Source organism: Pangasianodon hypophthalmus, chromosome 19 (assembly GCF_027358585.1).
Source record: "Pangasianodon hypophthalmus isolate fPanHyp1 chromosome 19, fPanHyp1.pri, whole genome shotgun sequence".
Taxonomy (NCBI): Eukaryota; Metazoa; Chordata; class Actinopteri; order Siluriformes; family Pangasiidae; genus Pangasianodon; species Pangasianodon hypophthalmus.
Genome location: NC_069728.1, coordinates 16,794,950 through 16,816,682, shown reverse-complemented (window position 1 = coordinate 16,816,682; position 21,733 = coordinate 16,794,950). Strand labels below are relative to the sequence as shown.

At 39.8% G+C, this 21,733-nt stretch overlaps 1 protein-coding gene across 1 annotated transcript in view; it reads left to right on the top strand.

The window, feature by feature from the left end:
- The window catches only part of dcbld1 (discoidin, CUB and LCCL domain containing 1), a 36,383-nt gene extending 15,117 nt beyond the window's left edge, over window positions 1-21,266 (top strand). The window contains exons 6-15 of the mRNA XM_026923612.3: window positions 3,227-3,360; window positions 6,322-6,362; window positions 9,030-9,221; window positions 12,854-12,966; window positions 13,044-13,200; window positions 13,552-13,659; window positions 13,744-13,831; window positions 15,476-15,525; window positions 17,101-17,220; window positions 19,919-21,266. Coding sequence (XP_026779413.2) covers window positions 3,227-3,360; window positions 6,322-6,362; window positions 9,030-9,221; window positions 12,854-12,966; window positions 13,044-13,200; window positions 13,552-13,659; window positions 13,744-13,831; window positions 15,476-15,525; window positions 17,101-17,220; window positions 19,919-20,502 — 1,587 coding nt within the window. The 3' untranslated portion in view covers window positions 20,503-21,266. The remainder of the gene's footprint in view (window positions 1-3,226; window positions 3,361-6,321; window positions 6,363-9,029; window positions 9,222-12,853; window positions 12,967-13,043; window positions 13,201-13,551; window positions 13,660-13,743; window positions 13,832-15,475; window positions 15,526-17,100; window positions 17,221-19,918) is intronic.
- The last annotated feature ends 467 nt before the right edge of the window (window positions 21,267-21,733 follow it).

Genomic DNA, 21,733 nt, shown 5'->3' with positions numbered 1-21,733 from the left:
AAAAATGAAAAAAAAAAAAACAGGTGGAGCTCAGAGCTGTTAGGTTACAGACACAAGTCTCGGATGTGGCTACAGCATAGATAACAAACACACAAAACAGAAACCGTCAGCATTTAAGCTCCACATGGTTGATCTAATCCCGCCTCAGTGCTTCTAAATGCCTTCATTCATTGTCTAAACGAAACTGCTGTACACTGTAAGAGCTTGTCTTTGTGTAAACACAACTGATCAAAGTCCTGTTAGTCACTAGTGTTAATGAGCTGCTCTAGGGGAAGGACTGATACCAACAGAAGGGTGGTGTGAACAAACTTGTGTGACAGTGTGGGATTTGCTTTTGCAGACAGCGGGAATTATTGTTTATCGTCTTGTTAGTGATAATTACTCATAAACTTTAAACACATTATGGTCAATAGCTCTGTATTAGTGCGGTCACATTAATTGATAAATTATACTCGCATGTGAAATTTGACAGTTCTGTTTATCGATTTAATATCCAAGACCAAACTTTTTCAACTCTCAAGGAGGCTAACTCTTACCCTGTGCTAACACCACATTTATTTATTTGTTTTCTGTTTGTTTGTTTGTTCAAATCACTCGTTAATGGGCGTTCCTACCCTTAGTTGACTGCCGGTTGCTGTGGTTTCACTGGTATCACAGTTATCTATAGACCATGTACAAACCCACCCATTTGACCACAAATCAGATGTCTTCCTACTAAAGTGTGATGAGTTTCCTTTTTGACCACAAATCAAAACTTTTACTGCTAAAAATAAAAAATCAGGTGTAAAAATCGCTTGCACTCAGTGCATCACTCTCTATAGTATCAGAATGAACAAAAACATTTGCTCTGTTTGTTTGCGGCACATTAAACCCGGAGCAGCGTGGTTCAGGAACTGCAAGCAGGTGCAAAAATCAGGAATTTGAATGTTTTACAGTAAGGAGGGAAAAAAATGTACCATTATCGCTCGCTCTTATCTGTAAGCGCCATAATCACTACTAATTTGCTTCTAATAAAGTTAAACTCCGCCTTTCCAGCGTTTTACGTCACTCTTCTCACCCACTTCACATTGCTTATGATTGCTTCACCTTCTGTCACTGGATATCGCTATTTCTAATTAAAAACAGGGTTGTTATGGTGTCATGGTTTCACAGTTAATCACGGTGTATGACCATTACATTTCCATCTACTGCCATCTCCACGTTAATGTTTTTTTTTTTTTTTTTTTTTTTTTTAACCGATGAGGGTCATTACTCCAGTGGTTCATCCCTCTTGTCCGACTGCTACTCAGCAAAAATTTCACAGCCCCTTTTCTCTGGAGGCGCTCTAAATCACACTACTACTAATGTTCTATTTTTGCTTTCATTATTTGTTTTACACGCACATGCGCACACACACACACACACACAAGGATGTGTAGAGACACTTGTACAAAGATTTCATGATACTTTTTTGCTGTAATTTTCACCACTGGCTTGTGTGTTTTTAAACTGTTGATTAATAGAAAGATATTCTAGACTAGATTTTTAGCAGAAATTTTCTGAGATATCAAAAATATCATGATATTGTGTACAAATTTTTAAAAATAACTTGCATTATAGTTTTTTGTGTTTTATGGTTGAATGTTTGAATTATTTATGTAGAGTGATCATTGTAACCAGCAGATGAATTGATTAGATTTTGGAATTGATCCGAACAGCGTCAAGGTCAGAGCAAGGTCAAATGTCTGAAATAATTTTTCTTCAATAGCTTCCTTCCTGTTTGAAGTAGGATATTTTAAGGATATTTCAGGCTTACAAATTAGTAACAAGGACTAGACCTGCTGGCAGAGGAGGCCTCCCTGTTGAGACGTTCTACTTTTTTCTTTTTCTTCTTAATAATTAACAGCTGATTTGATGTTAGAGTTTGTCCTAAATTGATAGAATTATTTCTACAGAATTTATTTTTCCTATAGTTCTCCTTTTCATATATTAAATATATTTTCAGATTTTTTTTTTTAAAGCAACACAAGTTTTGCTGGAAGTTTCTTAGCAGATCTCTGTGTTACTTACTGTATCTTGAATTGTAGAAATGTCTTTGAGAATCGTGACATCGTGAAAGTTTCAGCACACGCCATTGAGAATGAAAGCCTTTCAGCGGCGTCGTTCTCATCTAAGGGGTTAAAATAAGAAAGATTTAGTCAAAAGCATTAGCGCTGAAATCTGTAATCCAGCTGCGGTGTAGTTATGGCCCTGGTTGGTGGATTAATGATCAGGTTCATGAGGCAGAACGTCCTGAATACCAGCATCTGTTTCTGCTGATTAGACACAATGTGTACTCTATTACCACATCCCACTAATGAAGAGTCTGATGTAGAGCAACAGAGAGACAGTGTAACTCACAGAGAAAACACATGGAGCTAGACAGGTGGAGCTGCAGATTATGGATCAGGCCACTGGAGCCAGATAAAAAGCTCAAAATTGTCCTAGCTCATGATGAAAGTCAGCATAATGTCTCCTGATTGGAGGAAAGTCTGAGTAAAGTAATTACTTTGTTCACAGGTTTTCAGGGAGTGTGTGTGTGTGTGATTGTGTGTGACTGTGTGTTCCTACAGCATGCTGCAGTGACTGTAATTGTGGCTCATTACTTCTGTAACACTGTGCTCTCTTTATCCACATCTCAGCTCTGAAAAGTGTGTGTTCAGCAGTAATCTCACAAAAGTGTATCTGGAAATGGAAAACACTTCCTGTTGAGGCTGACAAAGAAGTTTCTGGAACTGAGATTGAGCTTTAAATTATATATATATATATATATATATATATATATATATATATATATATATATATATATATATATATATAAGTTAAAGCTCAATCTCAGTTCCATATAATGCATATAATGTGTGTGTATGATATGTATATATGTATGTATGTACATACGTACATATGTTTGTGTGTGTTCGTACATGCATACGTGTGTGTGGGTGTATACATATATGCATGCATACTTGGGTGTGCGTGTGTGTGTATGTTCTTTCCTGTGTATACATGTGCGTATGTACGTGTGGGTGTGTGTGTTTTGTTTAAATGCATGTGTATATATGCCTGTGTGTGTACCTCTGTGTACATGTGTATGTGCATAAGTGCCTACATGTATAGGTGTGTGTGTGTTGGTGGGTGGGAGTGTATGTGTGATTTTGTATGTGTGTGCTTACGTGTGTGTTCTCTTCCTCCTGGTTCTTCATTTCAGACATCAGTTCTGTGTAAAGCTGCAGTCCACGCAGGAATCTTTCCAGACCAGTTTGGGGGCGAGATCACAGTGGAGAATCAGAGAGGACTTCGCTACTACGAGTCAGTGCAAGCCAACGGCATCCAATCCAAATCGTGAGTTTACTTCACTCATCTTCAGTCAGGAGTCAGGAGTCACTGCAGTGTGTCTCATGCAGTGTAACAGGGGACCTTGTGGGCTGTGGTGCAGAAATACTTCAGAGATTTATCCATACTGTGTGTGTGTGTGTGTGTGTGAGTGTGTGTGTGATCACCACAGACACAAACTGCTACACCTTTCCCTTTTGGTTTTTTTTTTTGTTTTGTTTTTTTTTCTTTTTTCCCCCCACTCCCGGCTACGGATGGCATCGTTGGACCGTTTCTTTCTTTTTTTTTTCTTCCTTTCTTCCTTCCTTTCTCTCACACATACTTTTCTTTCCTTTCTCCTGTTTCTCCCTTCTCTTCCCCATTCTTCCTCTTTTTTAAAATTATTTGTTACTCTTTTTGTTTCCCATTTTCTGTGTTTTTCTGTTTCCTATCTCATTCTTTCCCTCTTTCTTGTCCCTTTTCTCTCTCTCTCTCACTCTCACCGTTTTTTTCCCCATTTTTAACCTTCTCTCCCCCACTCTTCTTCATTTAAATTCTTTGTTACTCTTCTTTCCCCCATTCTTCCTTTTATACATTTTGTTACATTTTGTGTTTCCTGTCTTTCTTTTTCTCTTTTCCCTCATTCTATTCTTCTTTCTCTGTCACTTTCTTTCTTTGCTTTTCTTTATTTATTCCTGTTTTACCCTTCTTTTCTCCATTCTTCCTCATTTAAGTTACTTTTTTGTTTCCTGTTTTTTTGTTTCTTTTACTATCTCTCTCTCTCACACACACACACACACCTTTCTTTCCTTTTTCCTGTTTTTATTTGTTTTTATTTCTTTCTTTTAATCATTTGTCTGTTCATTTCTCAGTACAGAGAATGATTTAAAGCTCTTGAGTCTTGTAATCACACACGTGCGTTACAGATGCTGTGGAGAGAAATGAGGTTAAAAAGCTGCTTGTAAAGGCTCTTTACAGTAAGTGTGTGTGGTGTGTGTTTAGTTACACTGCTCAGTATCAGTTAAACACCATGCTTAGTGTAGTGACAGTAACAGTTCACATTGTTGATGTGATTAAAAGGAGAGTTTATTCCATCTCTAGCGCAGAGCGTTTGGTATGCGAGTGTGGACATGTTCGTTAGAGACGCATCTTTATTTACCTGTGCATCTCTTACTGCTGCTGGTGAGACGGGGTTTGATGGGCCAAGCGTTGCCTCATTTGAGGAGTGTTTTGTTTGGAGTAGGGCTGTGCCACAGATGTGTTCGACAGTTTATCCTTTTATTTTGTATATCTTGAGCTGGCAGCTTGTTATCTGGAGCGGTGACAGGACAGAAGTGCCTGCTGGGAAACTGCTTTCTACATGTTGAAATGAGACGGCTGTACTGTTGGCTTCTCAAGTCTGTCTGTAATCATGTGGTGCATTTAAAATGCGTCGCAGTCAGCGCAAAATGACCTTCTATTGATTTGCCCTTGAGGTTTGTTTCTTTCAGAAATGTCCACATCGGTGTCTGCTGTGGTTTTTCACCAAAAGATATTACTTTTAGAGAATGGAGAAGTGGGAAAACAGCATGTCATGGAACTTGAATGCATTTTTTTATCCACCGTATTTTAATAGGATTAGGACAGTATTGTGCTTTACAGCAAGACAGCTGAGCAGTGGGCTTTTCATTTAGTACTTTACTTTCTTTTATTCCACACTTTTCGATTCTGAGTGGTCAGAAGGTGTTGATTAATGCTCTATAACAGCAGTTCTGAGAGTAGTTCCAAATAAATCCAAATAAATCAAGACTAATGATAAACAGATTTAAAATTGTGTTATTGATTTATCATTTGTGGAAGGAGTCTCCAGTGTCAGAGGTTTTTTTGCCATGGGAGGTTGCACTTTCAGGATTCTCAGTAACATGAGGAGTGCATCCCGTGCGCTTCAGGATCCCGTACAGTACCCCTCAGACTGCTTTGTAACGTTGCTTATAAATTATAGGGGTTTCCATTTTGGGACTTCTATTCCAAGGTCTTCCAAAATCTATTTGAAAATTCGAATAAACTACAAGCAAAATTAGAAATCTAAACCTGAGCTCGTACTGAATTGATTTTACTTTGTTGTTTCCTGCAATGGTTTAACTCTTGCAATGTCAAGAATTCAACTAATCACAGGATTTTTTAAAAATAAAATTTATATCTGACTGATCTGTTTAGTGTATATAATTTGAGATTTGTAAAATCAATACATTTTAACATGAATAAAAATAGGTTGAAATGATTTCTAGCCGAAAGAGCTGTGAAATGTGTGGCTGGTGTTCAGATGAGTTTCCTCTCATCACTGAGACAGATTTCTGTTAGAAGCAAATCTACTCCGAGAGGATGGATTGATGATGGAGGCTCTCCAGAGACAGCTTTACGCTCGGAGGAACGTTGGGATCAATACGATTCAATAATCACTTTCCCTGCTTGGCACGCCTGAAGCGAGTACTGCGCTTGTGCACATTTGTTGTTGCTCAGTGTGGCTGTGTGTTGGTGGCCAGTGATTAAACCTGAGTCATCTTATTTATTCATGCTGCCTTTTTACGGCGAGTAAAACTCTTTTTCCACGTGCGAGGCTCAACTCCAAAGTTAATGCTAGGAATGATGAAAAGGAAATGGCAGCCAGGACGCCTGTGAAAATGGCACGTTCTTAAGTAATAGCTGTGAGAGGTGCAATTTCCCGCCATGCGCCCTCTAATTAGCTCCAGCACAGCTCTGTCAGGCGGCTCGGCTTCACCGCAGACGTGTGTGTGTGTGTGTGTGTGTGTGTGTGTGGTGGGGGGTGCGGGGAGTTGCAGGGGCAGCAGGGGGTCTTTAGGAACAAAAGCCTCACTTGGTTTAGCAGTGATTTGGGAGTGGGACAATAGAGGATCTGCTCTTTACCCCCAGTGGGTGTTTCCCTCCATTTATCACTGTAATTATAATCACTGACTGATCTTTCTTTCTCTTTTTTCTCTTCTTCTCTTTCAGCGGCTCTTTGTCTGAATCTCTCTTCACATTTGTCACCAACGGTAAGAGATTTTTTTTTTTTTTTCCCATAAGCATGTATATTTCTATTATATATTCCCATTTGTTGAAGATGAATCACTTTCTGTCCCAAGAACTTTATACAGAAGGTGTGGAAGTGCTTTGAAGCTGCTTTTAGCATGTAAACTCCACAACCCTCAAAGCTCCGCCCACAGGACACGCCTCCAACATCCTCACTTAGTGATTCATAATAGCATCAACAACAATAATCATCGTCTTCTGTACTCTCTCTCCTCTTTATTTTCTTTTTCTCTCTTTCTCAGCTTTCCTTCTTCTGCTTTTCACACTTTCTCATTTTCTTTCATCACTTTTTCAGTCTTTTAGTTTTATCTCTCTTTCCTTCATTCTTCCTTCCCTTCTCCCTTTCTCCTTTTCCTTCCTTCCCTTCCCTCCTTCTTTCATTGCCTCTTTCTTTCCTTCCTTCCTCCCTGTCTCCCTTTCCTTCACCCTTCCTATTCTGTTTTTGCTGGATAATTATTTTTTTTAGTAAACTGTTTATTTATTTGTTCATAAGAGGAGCTTTATATATTGTTAGATTTATTATATTTTTTATTATATTCCAATTTGAACAATGTGATGCTGTCTGTTAATTACTCGTCTTCTCCTGTAGCTTCTCTGTGCTACGTTTTTATTTACATGTTGGCATCAAATAGAAATGTAGTTGGGATGATCCTGAGGGAAAATCTTTTGTGTGTGTGTGTGTGTTGGAGCGAGTGAAACTCCTGCTGGTGGTTTCTCAGGCTGCTTTAGGAAGCGTGGGAACCTCTTATCTCCTGATTAGATTTATTTCTACCTGACAGACTGGCAGCGGGAGGGTTTTATTTCCACAGAGTAGCTTGACTTGTGCTGGCACGTCTCAGGTGGCTCTCTTTGCCAAGAACCACGCTAACAGACCAAACGGCAGCCTGCTGTCAACACCGAGCTCCAACGGCCGCTTCACACACCTGCTCATGTCTGTGCCCCAGCAGAAAAACACTACTAGTTGTGTTTCCCTAGGATGATGTCGCAGGATGGCCACCACACACACACACATACACACACCCTGACTGAAGTAGATAAGTGGCTACAAATCAATGAGCTTTTCTCTGAAATTAATTTACCACACCACAGTGCACTTAAGACCGTGACAGACAACCCCCATTCTTTAAAACCAACTGAAACCTCATTACTGTCAATCCATCTCCAGCCACTTCAATCAGGATCAGTGTCCCGTCCCCCTTCCAAGCTTCACCTCACACTCATATCATCAAACTCTGACACTCCAAGGAAGTGGCTTTGAGACGGGGAGTAAAAGGCCTTTCTCATTTCTTTTCTTGATACAGATATGTTCCGTACACGTGACCCTGTTTAAGTAAACACATGCTGAGCTTTTTAAAAGGATTTTTTCTTTCCTGTTGAGTCAGTGAGCACCATAAATAAGTCATAGCCCACATGCGTTTTATGTTGAATACACTGCACACGCAGCCAGAAAAGCAGCGCTATTTCTTTTTGATGTTTTTTATATCCTTTTTCATTGCTTTCCTGTCGGGCAAAATGAAAACTGTTGTCAATGTAACTGCATGTGTAAAGGCCTCATTACTGTAAGCTCACTGACCGAGGCCGTAAGCTCACTGACCGAAGCTGTCTGTCTCTTTGTCTGCCTCTGTCTATGTATCTGTCTGTATCTGTCTAACTGTCCATATCAGTTTGTCTGTCTGACTGCCTGTCTGTCTATCTGTTTGTCTGCCTGCCTTTATCCATTTCTGTCTGTCTGTCTGTACATGTAAATATTATATGTTTGATATAGAATAGAATTATTGGGGTGGGAGTGTTGGACTATAAATGACTAGTCCTGGCCAATCAGCATACAGCAGCATCCCAACCCTCACACTGTTGTTCTACATAGTGAAGTGAAGAAGTGAAGTGATGTGTGGGCAGGTATGGTGACCCACACTCTGGAATCTGTGTGTTCACTACACACACCGTGAACACACACCCGAAGGCAGCCTTTTTTGCTGCGGCGCCTGGGGAACAGTTGGGGGTTCAGTGCCTTGCTCAAGGGTCTCACCTCAGTCGTGGTATTGAGGGTGGAAGAGAGCGCTGGTCATTCACCCCACCTACAATCCCTGCCAGATTGAACCCACAACCTTCGGGTTACAAGTCCGACTCTCTAACCATTAGGCCACGACTGCCCAGTAGCTATATGAAGTAACAGCTGGTGTTGCGCTATTTTCCTACTCGTTAGTACAATGTTAAGTTATTTGGGACATGACATGAACTCCAGATGCCTGATGTGAAGCTGGTGCCAGATCCTGACTCACTTCTACTGCTGTGGTTCCTCTCGCTCTCCGGATCTGCCTGATTCATCTTGCACTTCTTTCTGCACTTGTGACTCACCTTGTGTTGGTCGGGGATGGTCCCACATGGACGCCCTAAAGATTTTCACTTCCATATAACGGTTTATGTCCAAGTCTCACTCTTGTTTCAGTGTTCTCACCTGGATGCTGTAGATTTGTACGTAAGAACTGCAGCTGTGATCATAAAGACTGTCCTGTGCTCGTCACCACTGTCTCCTCTGATTCGTTCATTAGGGATCTATAGCTAAATCTGGTTTATGACTATGTCTAATGATAAAAGTGCTCTCTCTTTTCTTTCCTTTTCTCCTGCTACAGACTGTTCCAGACAGGTAGTACTTCAGCCCGTATCTGTTAACTCCTCATGGGAGAGAAACGTATTCGATGGGACTCATAGCGATTGGTCCCCAGGCCTCGGCCACTCCCTCTCCCCAACAGGAAATTGGGACAACAAGTCTGACAGTAAACTCTGGCTCCAGCTCGACCTGGGAGAGAAGAAGAGGATCACAGGTTAGAGTTACTAAAGCATTGTATTTACTTTTCATGCTTATCTGTGACAGTAGATATACACATTAGAGACCTGAGTAATGGATGATATCATTCTCCAGGAAATTAACAGTTGTCCATCAGTAAAATGGAAAAACTTGCACATACATTGAAAAAATATATTTTATAAAACATTTCACACGTAAATATTCATATCAAAGCTATATTTCTCTGCTTTAAAGGTTAATGAAGCATGTGCATGTTTTATTTAGTGGAGCCTTAGCTAGTTTAGCTATCTGATGTTCCCTAACTCACTACATTAGCTTGCAGTATTAGTTCATATAAGAAAGTGATGCTCAACACATCTTTTCTCATTGAAAAAAATTGGTAAATTTATGCTGAATAAGAATCCAAAGTTTACTGCAAATTATTGATTTTCATCTTTGTTCTTTTACTTAAATGCCCTTAGAAAAATCACTGAAGAAAATGATTGTGTTATGTGTTAAACTACTCTGAATTTTTCATAATTTTTTTTTAGCTATAAAAATTAGGGCTCTATCAATCAGTGTTTCAGTGTCACTGCTGATAATATCACAAAGTAATTTTTTGAATTTTGGCTGACTTTTTATGAGTAAAAAAAATTTCAGACACCCTGTATTTTATGGCATGGTCGTATGATGACTGCCATGTAACAGCTTGGCCATAATGCCTGTGAGCTTTAGCATGATGCTTGCAGAGGTTCAGCTCTGTTACTAAGACAGTATCTGGATTGTATCCTGATAATATTTTACACTTGTAGTTAAATGTGTCTTTGCTAAGGCTGACTGAAATCTGACAGCTGTATTTTGTGTTAATATGCATTACATTCAAACACCAAATACCAGAGTTGTTACCTGATTTATGACTTGATTTATGAATAAGGTTGCCACATCAAAAATCTTGATTTTCATGGCTTTTTTTTTTTTTTTTTATTGGAAGGGGTTTTAGCTGCTGGATGTGGTTTGGAGATTCCGTCACATTCACACCAGCATAACGTGTGGCTAAAACAGCGTTCCTGCATCTGTTTCCTAATCTGTGTCTCTATATTAGTTAGTTGTAACCCAAGTTCACCAGGCCAGAGCGTAGGTACAAATCATCTCCGGCTCAACAGTCACAATCTAAAAGCTCAGTGAAACTCTGCTTCTTAGATTTCAGCTGTTTTTCTTGATCAGTTTTCAACCTTTTTTTTTTCCTCCCGATCTGGAATAATGCAGATTAACAGGATTAGAGCTCTCTATGCACACATCTGTCAGAGAGAGAGAAGGAAAGGGATCAGAGTCCAGGCTTCAGTCCAGAGACTGTTACAAGGGGTAATTATGCTTACAAAGGCTCTTTCTCGTGACCATCGATGAAGTATCCAATGTTAGTGCCCTAGAGCACATGAGAGTTCCCATGCTCCTCCGCCTTACACCCAGCTGATCACTGCAGCTTTATTTCTGGTGTTGCGTAAAAGCATTGAAAGCCCTTCTGTTTTTTGTCCCCGGCTTTTATTTTATTTACTTGTTTATTTACAAAGGCACATTTCAGTATGGGAGCAGGCAGGAGTTTATTCTGAACTTGGCGGCCAGGCCAAACCCAGGACGAGAGAAGGCTCGCTTTGTGTTCTGCACGGAAGCCATGTTTTTTTTAAATGTGATGTTTGTGACTGAACTCGGCTCCTCAGAGAGAGGAAGCTCTGTTATCTTAGCAGCTCTGGTATAATATGATGAGACTGAGTGTCACTGAAGAATACTGCTCTTTATTTAGAGAAAGTCATCGGCCTCTGGTGTTCTCCTGGCCTCAGCAGGAAGCTTTATCCTCAGCAGTGTAAACAAGAGAGGAGATGATTCAGGGTGCAAATATACTTGACTTTATCTTTTAGATTTTTTTTTTTGTTAGATTGAAAGCACAATGCAATATGATAACAGATTTGTTATTTCCGAAAGAGGCTTTTCTGCAACTAAATATCTGGGCTGAGTTAGGTTACACTTCTTGTTCTTGGTCCAAGAGATCAAAACGGGGACCTGTGGGTGGAGCTAATAAGAGTGCAGACTACTGAAAGGTCCAATTCACAGGTCACATGATCATCCTGATCATTCCTCTGCTGGATGGAACAGTGATCTTCTGTAGTGTAGTGACTGTCTGACAAAGTTTCTATCCTTTTCTAATCTTGTTTGGCAATTTAATTACCCACTGTAATGTTTTCTTATCACTGATATTTAGCTTGATTTTACCTTTCATACTTGTGATCTAAGGTCCAATCCCAAAGGTCTTCCTTCATCAGGGGTCATTAACGGGTGGACCGTGGTATAGACATGAACCCAGGAAAGTATTTCAGCGGACCAAACCGAGTACACATAAAAATACTGTAGTAGAGTGTATAAAAAATGGGCGTAGTTCACTACAGTTTGTTAAACATCAACATGTATGGCTCCTGTAGTAGATCTGTTGCGGCTAATCATGTCCATTAATATCAATTATTCATGTGATGGAAGCTAATTGGACCAGAGGCTAGCTGCCGGACTAGAGACATTTGCTCAGAAAGTTTCTTAGACGTTCACAGATTTTTCAGGCAGTAGTCAAAAGTGGTAACTTGAAGTACTACTACTATACAAAACAACCACTTAAAATTCTTATTTTTAGCCATAAACTAATTGCTAATTATTAGTCATGTTAACTGTTTCTGTCATTCAGTCATGATAGTTGCTTATCTGAAACTTTGTAAGCAAGACAAGCTTGTAGCTGGAACTTTACTAATTTTAGTTGACTATTTCTGTTCCAGAATGTTGACTCACTACCTGGAGTGTAACATAAAAACACTGTAGAGTGTACATAGAGCACTTTAGGCCCAGTAAAATGTTTTGACGGAGTGGATGAGGATATTGTAGTATTGTGGCATTAAAATGAAATATATTTTATAATGGAAAATATTTATTTAAATGCAAATTCCAAACACCTTGTTGGTTTGCTTTTTTTTTTTTTTTTAAACCACATCAACAGGCAGAATTGTTCTCCTGTTTTTTTTTTTCTTTTCTGAACTGCCTAATCACCAAATTAGTAGGTTTCATGCATGATGGCTGAACACACCAGATCTTGACTTCTGACGGGTGAAAAATGAGGTAATGACAGGTCTCTGGTTCGCCACTCAGGCACCGCTAGGAGACGTCTTGGCTGTACGGCAGCAGGAAGTCAGACACAAAAATCCAGGTTACGTCAGTCATGAAGCGAGTTTTATACCTAATGCTTTCTGATGATAGCAGTAATCTCCATGCGTGATGCTGTAACAGTGATTTAAACCACGTTTGTAAAGACCTAAATGTTCAGAATTGACTCCATGATGCAGATAATGTGTTTGTTTTTAACAGCAGTTTCAATCACTTCCTGCTTAATACCATAGTGATGTCATCACTGATGCAGATTTATCAAAAGTTCAGAAAAAATGGGTTTATTTGTTTTCCTTTAACATACTGTGCTTTTATCATCATACACTATAGAGAGAGACAAAAAAGTTTGTGGACCCCTGTGCTGAATGTTTATTTGTCCTCATTTATTTTTGTAGATGTTCAATATAAATTAATGGTTTTTTTTCCAGTATTTTGTGCTTATCTACCTCTAACAAATGTTGTTTATATTTTTAGGGATTTTAACCAAGGGTTCAGATTCCGGTTACTTTGTGAGAAGCTACAAGATCATGTACAAGGAGAAGAGCCGCTGGCGCACGTACACACAGTATAAAAGCTCTGAAGATATGGTGAGACAGTGAATCAGTTAATTATGTGACTCTGGTTGCTGTTTGCTCTCTGATTAACTGTGATATTTGTCTGGCAGATATTTGAAGGGAATGTGGACAATCTCTACCACACACGCAACACTTTCCGTCCCTCTTTTGCCGCACGTTACGTCCGTGTCGTCCCTCTGCAGTGGCACCAGAGGATCAGTCTGAGCGCGGAGCTCCTGGGCTGCCCGTACGTCCGAGATTCAACAGGTGAGTGTGTGAGAAAAGGATGAAGGGGTTCTTCATGTGGTGTATGCATGTTAGGGTCACACAAACATCTTAGCTTCTGGATACAGTGATCAGAGAAGGTCAGCCATAGAATGACGATCCAAGGATGTGCATATCGGTTGAAAATTAGGAACGAATGACACAAAATGGCATCCTTTGTTTGTCGATCAACTTTAGCACCTTTGACACATTTCTGTAAAAAGAGGATGAGCTAATGTTGAATGAATATGAAAAAAGACATAAAGAAAAAAAATTATTATTTTATTTATATTATTATAATTTATTATACCAGCAAACTGGACCTAACTTGTAATCCTGTTATATCTCTACTAGCATTCGCAGTAGTCACTGCGACGTCTCAGGTCACGCAGGAGGTTTTGTCCAGCCAGCCCAAACTGGTTGAAGATGAAATCCCAGAGCACCTGCCTCAGTCTGATCTGGGTACAGCTTCATCTACATCTCCTGCTTTACACAGTAGACATTATACACTTGCCTGTAATGTTCTTCCTTTTCCTCCGTCCACAGTGAAGCTGATCATCATCGTGGTGTCGGCGGTGGGGTGTGTGGCCGTGCTGCTGGTGGTCGGGATCTGCATTTTTAAAGTGCTGCAGAAGTAAGTGCACCCGATGACGTTTAAGCTGTTGTTACGATAGACTGAACACAAGTCTAAAGAGAAATGCAGCACACTTCAGCAGATTTTGTTCCAGACGTCAAACGTTTCTGTGATGTAAATGCAAATATACAGTACCTGCACTGGCAATAGACTGATCGAGTATAGTTACTGGAAAATGTACAGGTTGAACAGAAATGAATCAAAACAAAGATGACGGTAAAAAACAAAGTTGCGCCCATGTTGCATTTTATTTATTATTCCTGCACTGAAACACTAAACTCTGCTTTGTGGCTTTTTTTTTTTTTTTTTTTGGCTCAGCGGTGGCTGTTTTTTGTTTTTTATTTTTTTAATTCTGGTTAGGTTCACGTGACACTGTAAGTTAGTCTACATTGTGTTCAAGTATGAAGGTGGACTCCTGTGCAAGCGTCCTCACACAGCTTGGTGAACTGTAGAACTGTAAATGCATGCTAAAGAGAAGTTAAACTGTAACTACAACTGAGTTTACACACAGCTTCACCTGAGAGAACTGATTTTTTTTGTCTTCTTGTTTTGAGGTGTCAGTGGTTCAGTTCAAATCAATAAAAGCCTGGAAATTGCTCATTTTAAAATGGCAGTGCTGTAAATTGGTCGATTGACGTGTCTACCTTTTCTTTATCTAAGACTTGTGAGCCGCAGGAGCTCTGAGATGATTAATGTCCTGGGTTTATCTTCACTCGCTTTCTATTGCTTATAGAACAGGTTTTATTGAACTGGTGGAGATACGCAGACGTGTGTGTGTGTGTGTGTGTGTGTGTGCGTGCGTGTGCGTGCGCGCGCGTGCTGGTTGTTGCTGTCTGCGCTGATAAGCATATGGGCCGCTGATGTACATGACCGAGCAACTGACAGTGGTATTATCATCCTTCTGATCACACTTATTGTATAGCTGCCTGTGGAAGAGAAAAGAAAGGGAAGAGGGAGGAGGAGAAGAAAAGGAGGGAGGGAGGGCCAAAGGTCAGAGTCAAGAGATTAACCTGCTCTGTGTCAGGCTGGGGATGGAGGGATTTGGGGGAAGGATGATAAAGCTGTGGAGGAGTGCAGCAGGAACAATAACCTGAGAGCTGGAGATCCCGAGGGAAAGACTCTGCTCACGTTAATCTGTCTCTCTTCTCTTCTTTCTTTCTTTCTTTCTTTCTTTCTTTCTCTTTTCCCTTATTTCTGTCTCTTTGTTTCTATGACTCTAATTCATTGTATGCATTTCTCTCTCTCTCTCTCACCTTCTTTCTGTCTTTCTCTCTGACTCTAATTCTTTCTGTCTATGTCTATCTCTCCGTCTCCCTTTTTCCCTTCTTTCTGTCTCTTTTTCCCTTCTTTCTGTCTCTTTTTTCACCTTTTGTCTCCTTGTCTTTCTCACTAAATCTAATTCATTGTGTGTGTCTCTCTCTGTGTCTCACCTTCTTTCATCTCTCCAACTCTAATTCTTTCTGTCTGTCTGTCTCCCCCCCCTCGCCTTCTTTTTGTCTCTCTCTTCCTAATGTGTGTCTCTCTGTGATTCTATCTCCATCTCTCTCTCTTCCTTTCTTTCTTTCTATCTCTCTCTGACTAAATCTCTCTCTCTCTCTCTCTCTCTCTCTCTCTCTCTCTCTCTCTCTCTCTCTCTCTCTCCAGGAAGAAGAGCAAAGAGAACATGTATGACTCTGCAGATCTTCCACAAGCAGGTCAGTGCATAAACACAGCACTGAAATTTTGGTCACTAAATTTCAGTTTTTGGGCAAAGAGTAAAAACATTTGATGTTTGTTTGTTTCCGTTGTTTAGATTGACCCCTAAATTTTCAGCTTATAAACAGTGTGAATCGAACATGAATCTCTTTCTCTGTATCAAATCCACATCAACTGAAACAGTGATCTTTAAACTCTGTTTAAAAATCAAAGCATGAGTGTCTGGTATGAACTGCTTCATTTTCACACGTACACACTACATCGCATTTCCCAGTCCTGCATGATCACCCATGAACATCATACAGCAGCAGCCAAACATTAAACCTCCTAAAACATTTCGCAACAAAAAAAACAAATACAGTCCATGCAGTGGTACAAGTGAACTCTGGAGCGAGTAGGAGCCAAGAATGTTCATTTCCGCACATCACTGTACTTCACACTACTTCACACACAGCTGTAAACACACTTGAAAGCCCTTGACATTTAAAGCCCCAGAAGGGAACCCGGCGAAGCAGCAGTGTCCTGACTGTCTATAAACACTGAGTGTGGAAAATACACACACCACATTGCTGTGTTTTATTAGGAGAAAGACCGACACAGGCGCTACTGTTAACTGCTAAACACTAACCGCTAGTTTAAATTATTCCACTACATGAATCACTTCACGAAGAAGTTACATTTTTGGCAACTGGAACTGTGTTTACTTCCAATTTTCAACAGGCCACGTCTCACAACGTGCAACACCACACACACACACACACACACACACACACACACACACACACAGAATTAAAATAAAGAGCAGACTGAATTTGTGCTCTTTGTGCCTCTCGATACCCACAAATACACAAATACTTTTATTTGTTTTCTAATCATGGAGTGCGACTTTTGTTACCGTCCTTTTATAATATAATTAAGCTATACTGTATAATACAAGAAGCACTGCGCTTTCAGGAGTAACAAGATTGTGGATGTTGCTGTTACTTAGCAACTCGGGTTTAGCCAATCAGATTGTTGCACAATTTTATTTTCATCATATTTGTATATCAGGTTTAAAATAATTTGGTTGTTTGGTTGTTGCTATGAGCTGCTTAACCAAACAGCCGTTTACACAAAGGAAGAACCTTAATCCAAGCACTTCCTCCATATTCATCTGAACAATCGTGCCGTCTCTCAGGTTGGTGGGAAATAAACTACAACCTCATGTTTTACTGATTCCTGTTTGAACAGGTTCCTGCTTTTTGACTATACTTTAAAAAAATACCCTAAGGCTTGTTTTAAGAAAAAGCTGGGGAAAAAAAAAAAATTAGGCTTGTTCAAACATCTGGAGACGATAAACATGATGATTCTGTGAAATTCTAACGAACAGTTCACATTCTGGTCACATTTTCTCTAAATTCTTCCTCTGTGTGTTCTTCTTTTCCTGCTTTGTCATTACCAGTGCAGTCTTTCTCCTCGTCTTTTCTTTTCTCTGTGGGACAGAAATGTATGATTTAAGGCTTAGTGGTTCTGTTAGGCCGAAGCCTGTCCTTTCATTACGTCTCTGACTGCTTCTTGTTTTTTTGCATATCCAGGTTGCTGGAAGCAGGTGAAACATCCGTCTGCCAGGCAGCAGTCCACTGAGTTCACCTTCAGCTACAGCTCGGAGAAAGAGCACCTGCCCAAAATAGACCTGGTCACCAGCGACATGGCAGGTCAGACACCAGCCTCGCTCATCAGTATGGCACTGTTTTATACAGAAATCGATTAAGTTTACGATAACACACTGTGTTATAATATTCACACTCCTCTACCTACGTGCTAGATTTGTTACTGTTCGAATACTGCCTGAATTTTCAATATATTTATAGTATTTGAAGGCAAAAATATTTACCTTTGAATATTTACGGTAATTGTACATGTAGTAGTTAATTTCCAATAGGATCTTATACATATATTTCTAATCTCAGATCCTGTTTTATTAAGCCTATTGTGCATTGCATAGGTTCTACAAGCCTATATGCTATGTAGTGAGCACATATAGAGAATAGGATTTAGGATTTGCTCTAAATATGTATCGGAAGGTTAAATTAAAACTATTCCTTTGTGAAAATGAGTTAAAGATGGTGGATTTTATATAGATCATGAAAAGAAGGTAAATATATGTGACTGTCAGAGAAAAATAACAAAATCCGAGAGATTTCATATTCCATATTTTATAATAAAATTACAAGCTCATGAATAGCCAGAAGCATTTGAATACTAAATTCAAATTCATATCTAAGTACATCCAAGTGCATTGTAAAGTAACCATTAACGTGTAGACAAGTGGTCTATGCAGTTCAAATTATAATCTGCGGCTCTAACCTGAGTGTTCACTTCTCAGACCCTGAGCAGTTAAGTTAACAAGCTTACCTATAGAACGTGTCATTGATTTTTTTTTTTTTTTTCTTTTCTTTGAAGAGGAAATGCTCTGTTGATGCATCAGAGCTGTGAATGCAGTACATTTTAACACTGACATTTTCTCAGAGCTTTGTTTGTGGTTAAAAGACTAATAGCCCTGCAGTGCTGCAGATAAATTGAGGGATAAAAAGGGAGTATTTTTTTTTTCCTAAAAGCCAGATCACATGTAAAGTACAAAAGCATAGCCCTTTATACCGAATTCAGTGGAGACTTTCAATATCATTAAAAAATGCGTCTATAGTGAGCAACAATGATGAAGACGATGTCATACCTCTCTTAAATAATCAAATAAGAAACAAAAGAAGCCAAAACTGAGTGAATGTCATTATTTTAAAAGGCAACATGCTTTTTCCCTTTAAGAATGTACAAGCAGTGTTTCTCACATATTTATTTACAAAAACCTTTTTTGGAGCTGTTCTGCTCTTCGTCATTCTTGAAAGTTATAAGATGCGTGGCCGTCATGTTGACAGGCTTATTTTCATGTTATAGATATTGTTTCTGAGAAATTAAGACTGCTTTAAAAAATACAATGAAATAAAATCATGTAAAATCATCTCCACTGCTAAAGGATTTTGCACTGTTGCACAAAAAAATCCTAATGACCCGTTTGCTTATGCTTATAAAAGGCTTTTCTCAATTGATAAATATTAACTGATCATAAATAACCAAATCCCCCAGGTATAGAAAAAAAATAATAATAAAAAATATAGGCTAAGGCTGTCAAATTAATACAAACACTGTTTTTAATTTTAATTACTTTATTCAGGAGTCATAAATATTACATATGAGTTAGATATGCATAATTAACTCAAGTTATTTTTCATGAATGAGTTAATTACTCAAAATGTTATATGTTAATTAGTAAATTAATTATTTAGAGTCCATTTAGCCAAAGAAAATTTGTCAGGCGACTAAAAGTAGAACACCAAGGATTTGAGTTTCTTTAAGCCTTTGAAAATGGAGTTGTATAATTATTATACATACTCAACTAACATTAAGACTATTATGACATTATTTTTAGTTATTGATGCAGCTTTAAAACATACTACATAAACTGAAGTGGTCTCATTATAAAAGTTAGAACTAAAAAAAAAAAATAATAAATATAATTGCATCATAGCACAGTGAATTAAAAATGAATGGAGTTGTGATTTTCCTAGATATTTGCATCCTTAACATCATTACTGTAGGTTTGGTCTGCAGGCATTAGTGTTTGGATATATGAACAGTCCTTAATAGTAATTAACTTTCTCCTGCTTTTTTTAATCTGTTGAACTTGGCTGATCCTTCTGTCTGACCTCACTCTAACCTCACTCTGATCTCTTTCCAATCTCACTCTCTGATCTCTCACTCTGATCTCTCACTCTGATCTCACGCTGATCTCTTATCTGATCTCTTGTCTGATCTCACACTGATCTCTTGTCTGATCTCACGCTGATCTCTGTTTGATCTCTTTCCGATCTCACTCTCTGATCTCTCACTCTGATCTCACGCTGATCTCTTATCTGATCTCTTGTCTGATCTCACGCTGATCTCTATTTGATCTCTTTCCGATCTCACTCTCTGATCTTACTCTGATCCTTATCTAATCTCTGATCTCTTATCTTATCTCACTCTGATTTCTATCTGATCTTACTCTGACCTTACTCTGATCTCTCATCTCACTCTGATCTTTTTGATCTCCATCTGATCTTACTCTGATTTCTATCTGATCTCACTCTGATCTCTCTTTTTGATCTACATCTGATCTCACTCTGATCTCACTCTGATATCTCTTTTTGATCTCCATCTGATCTTACTCTGATTTCTATCTGATCTCACTGATCTTCCTCTGATCTCTCTCATCTCACTCTGATCTCTCTTTCTGATCTCTATCTGATCTCAATCTATCTCTCTCATCTCACTTGGATCTTTCTTTAATCTCTGTCTGATCTCTCACACTCTTTTCAGACTACCAGCAGCCGCTGATGCTTGGTGTGGGAACGGTGTCCAGGAAAGGCTCCACCTTCAGGCCCATGGACACGGACTCCAAGGACAATACCAATGAGGCCATGTCTCATTACGACTACCTGCACACGGCCAATCAGTACGCTCTCCCACTGACCAATCAGGAGCCGGAGTACGCCACGCCCATCATCGAGCGCCATGCCTTTCGGAAGGACGTCTTCTTTGCGGATCCCAGCTACAGTGTCCCTGGGGTTGTCCTCAGCAAAAGTTCCTCATTTAAAGCCACAGACAACAGCAACTACAGAAAGGTGGTGGGAGGAAATGTGTCTGGGGGTTACCAGACGCCCCAGACCAAATGGGACGGACCAAACCATTCAGAGGGGGCCAAACCTGGCAGATCCAGCCATTCTGAGGATGTTTACGACAGCCCTAAGGGCAGGAATCCTGCAGTTCTGCAGAACGGAGGCTTTTCGGAGTATCAGAGACCTCAGGCAAAGGGTTACTCGGCACCTCGGGACTGCGTTCGGCTCAATGCCTCCGTCCCACAGCGACCCGACCCTGAGGGCTGCAGCCTGAGTGGAACCTGAACACGCGTGAACATACAGACTTGTTTCATGTGACCTCACAAAAAAAAACACCTCCGGGATCTTCTCATAACTTATTTTTATACTAGAGAGAGATACGGTTTTGTTTTTGGATATATGTGCTGAGAAAGATGGCCTTCTCAGTGAGCATGAGGAATCGTCGATGCTGTGTGTGTGTGTGTGCTTTTTTTGTTTTGTTTTTAAACTGCTGTGCAAATTGGTTATATTTTGTCTTAAGAGATTTATTGGTTTTATTTTTTTTAAGGAACAGGGTTTGCTGAAGCTTTCACCTCTCTCTCTCTCAGCGATGTGAAAATGTGTGTAACATATACAAATAAGGCATATGAGGCATTTTGAAGATGACCTCTTGTAATATAATGTGATCCACCGTCTCCATTTTCTGAGCTACTTAGGAGTAGCATCATAGGCAGTTCTGGTGCAGCTCTGGTGTTTGGAGGGTGACGTAACTTTTTTTGTTTTTGTTTTTGTTTGAATTGTCGAACTGCTCCGAGCAAGACGGGTTTCTTCTCTTCCTTTGACTGACTGGCTTCCTGTTTCAAGGAGACACTTCCTCTGTTCCTCTGAGCCATGTGCAGTGGTACTGTTGTGTCAGTGTGTAACATTTTATTGAGTGTACATATTCCCTGTACAGATTTGAAATGTATATCATGGAAAGAGGACGGAAAGACGTTGCGTCGCTTATTTAAAGCACCCACAAAGCTGCTGGCGTGCATTAATGCTGCTGCATTAAAGAGACATTAAAGAGACGTGGACATGTCATGTGGTCTTTACCGGCATGCCAGACTGAGTGAGTGAATAAGATGTCTGACATTGCTGAGATGTTCCTGCGTGGTTCCTGTGTGAAGGTTTCAGCTCTGAGACTCCCACCACTGCTCTTCAGCTGTGAGTAGAGTCGTGAATGCAGGCTCAGCAGTTGACCTGGCTCTCAGGCTGTCTCAGCATTGTGAGAATGTCTGTGTGTGTGTGTGTGTGTGTCTCAGCAGCAGCCGTAGCCCGTGAGAGCGACATGCTGGAAACCGCCTGCATTCCATACACACGGCTGTAAAACAGAAACACTGATCTACAGCCTGCTCACACTTCCTAAACACACAGGATGTGCATTATGAGTAGGGATAAAAACAGAGCACACACACACACACTTTCATCCTGCACTTCTGGTGGAAGCCTGACAAACAACACGCACTGGTGTATTCGACTGGTGTGTGTGTGTTGG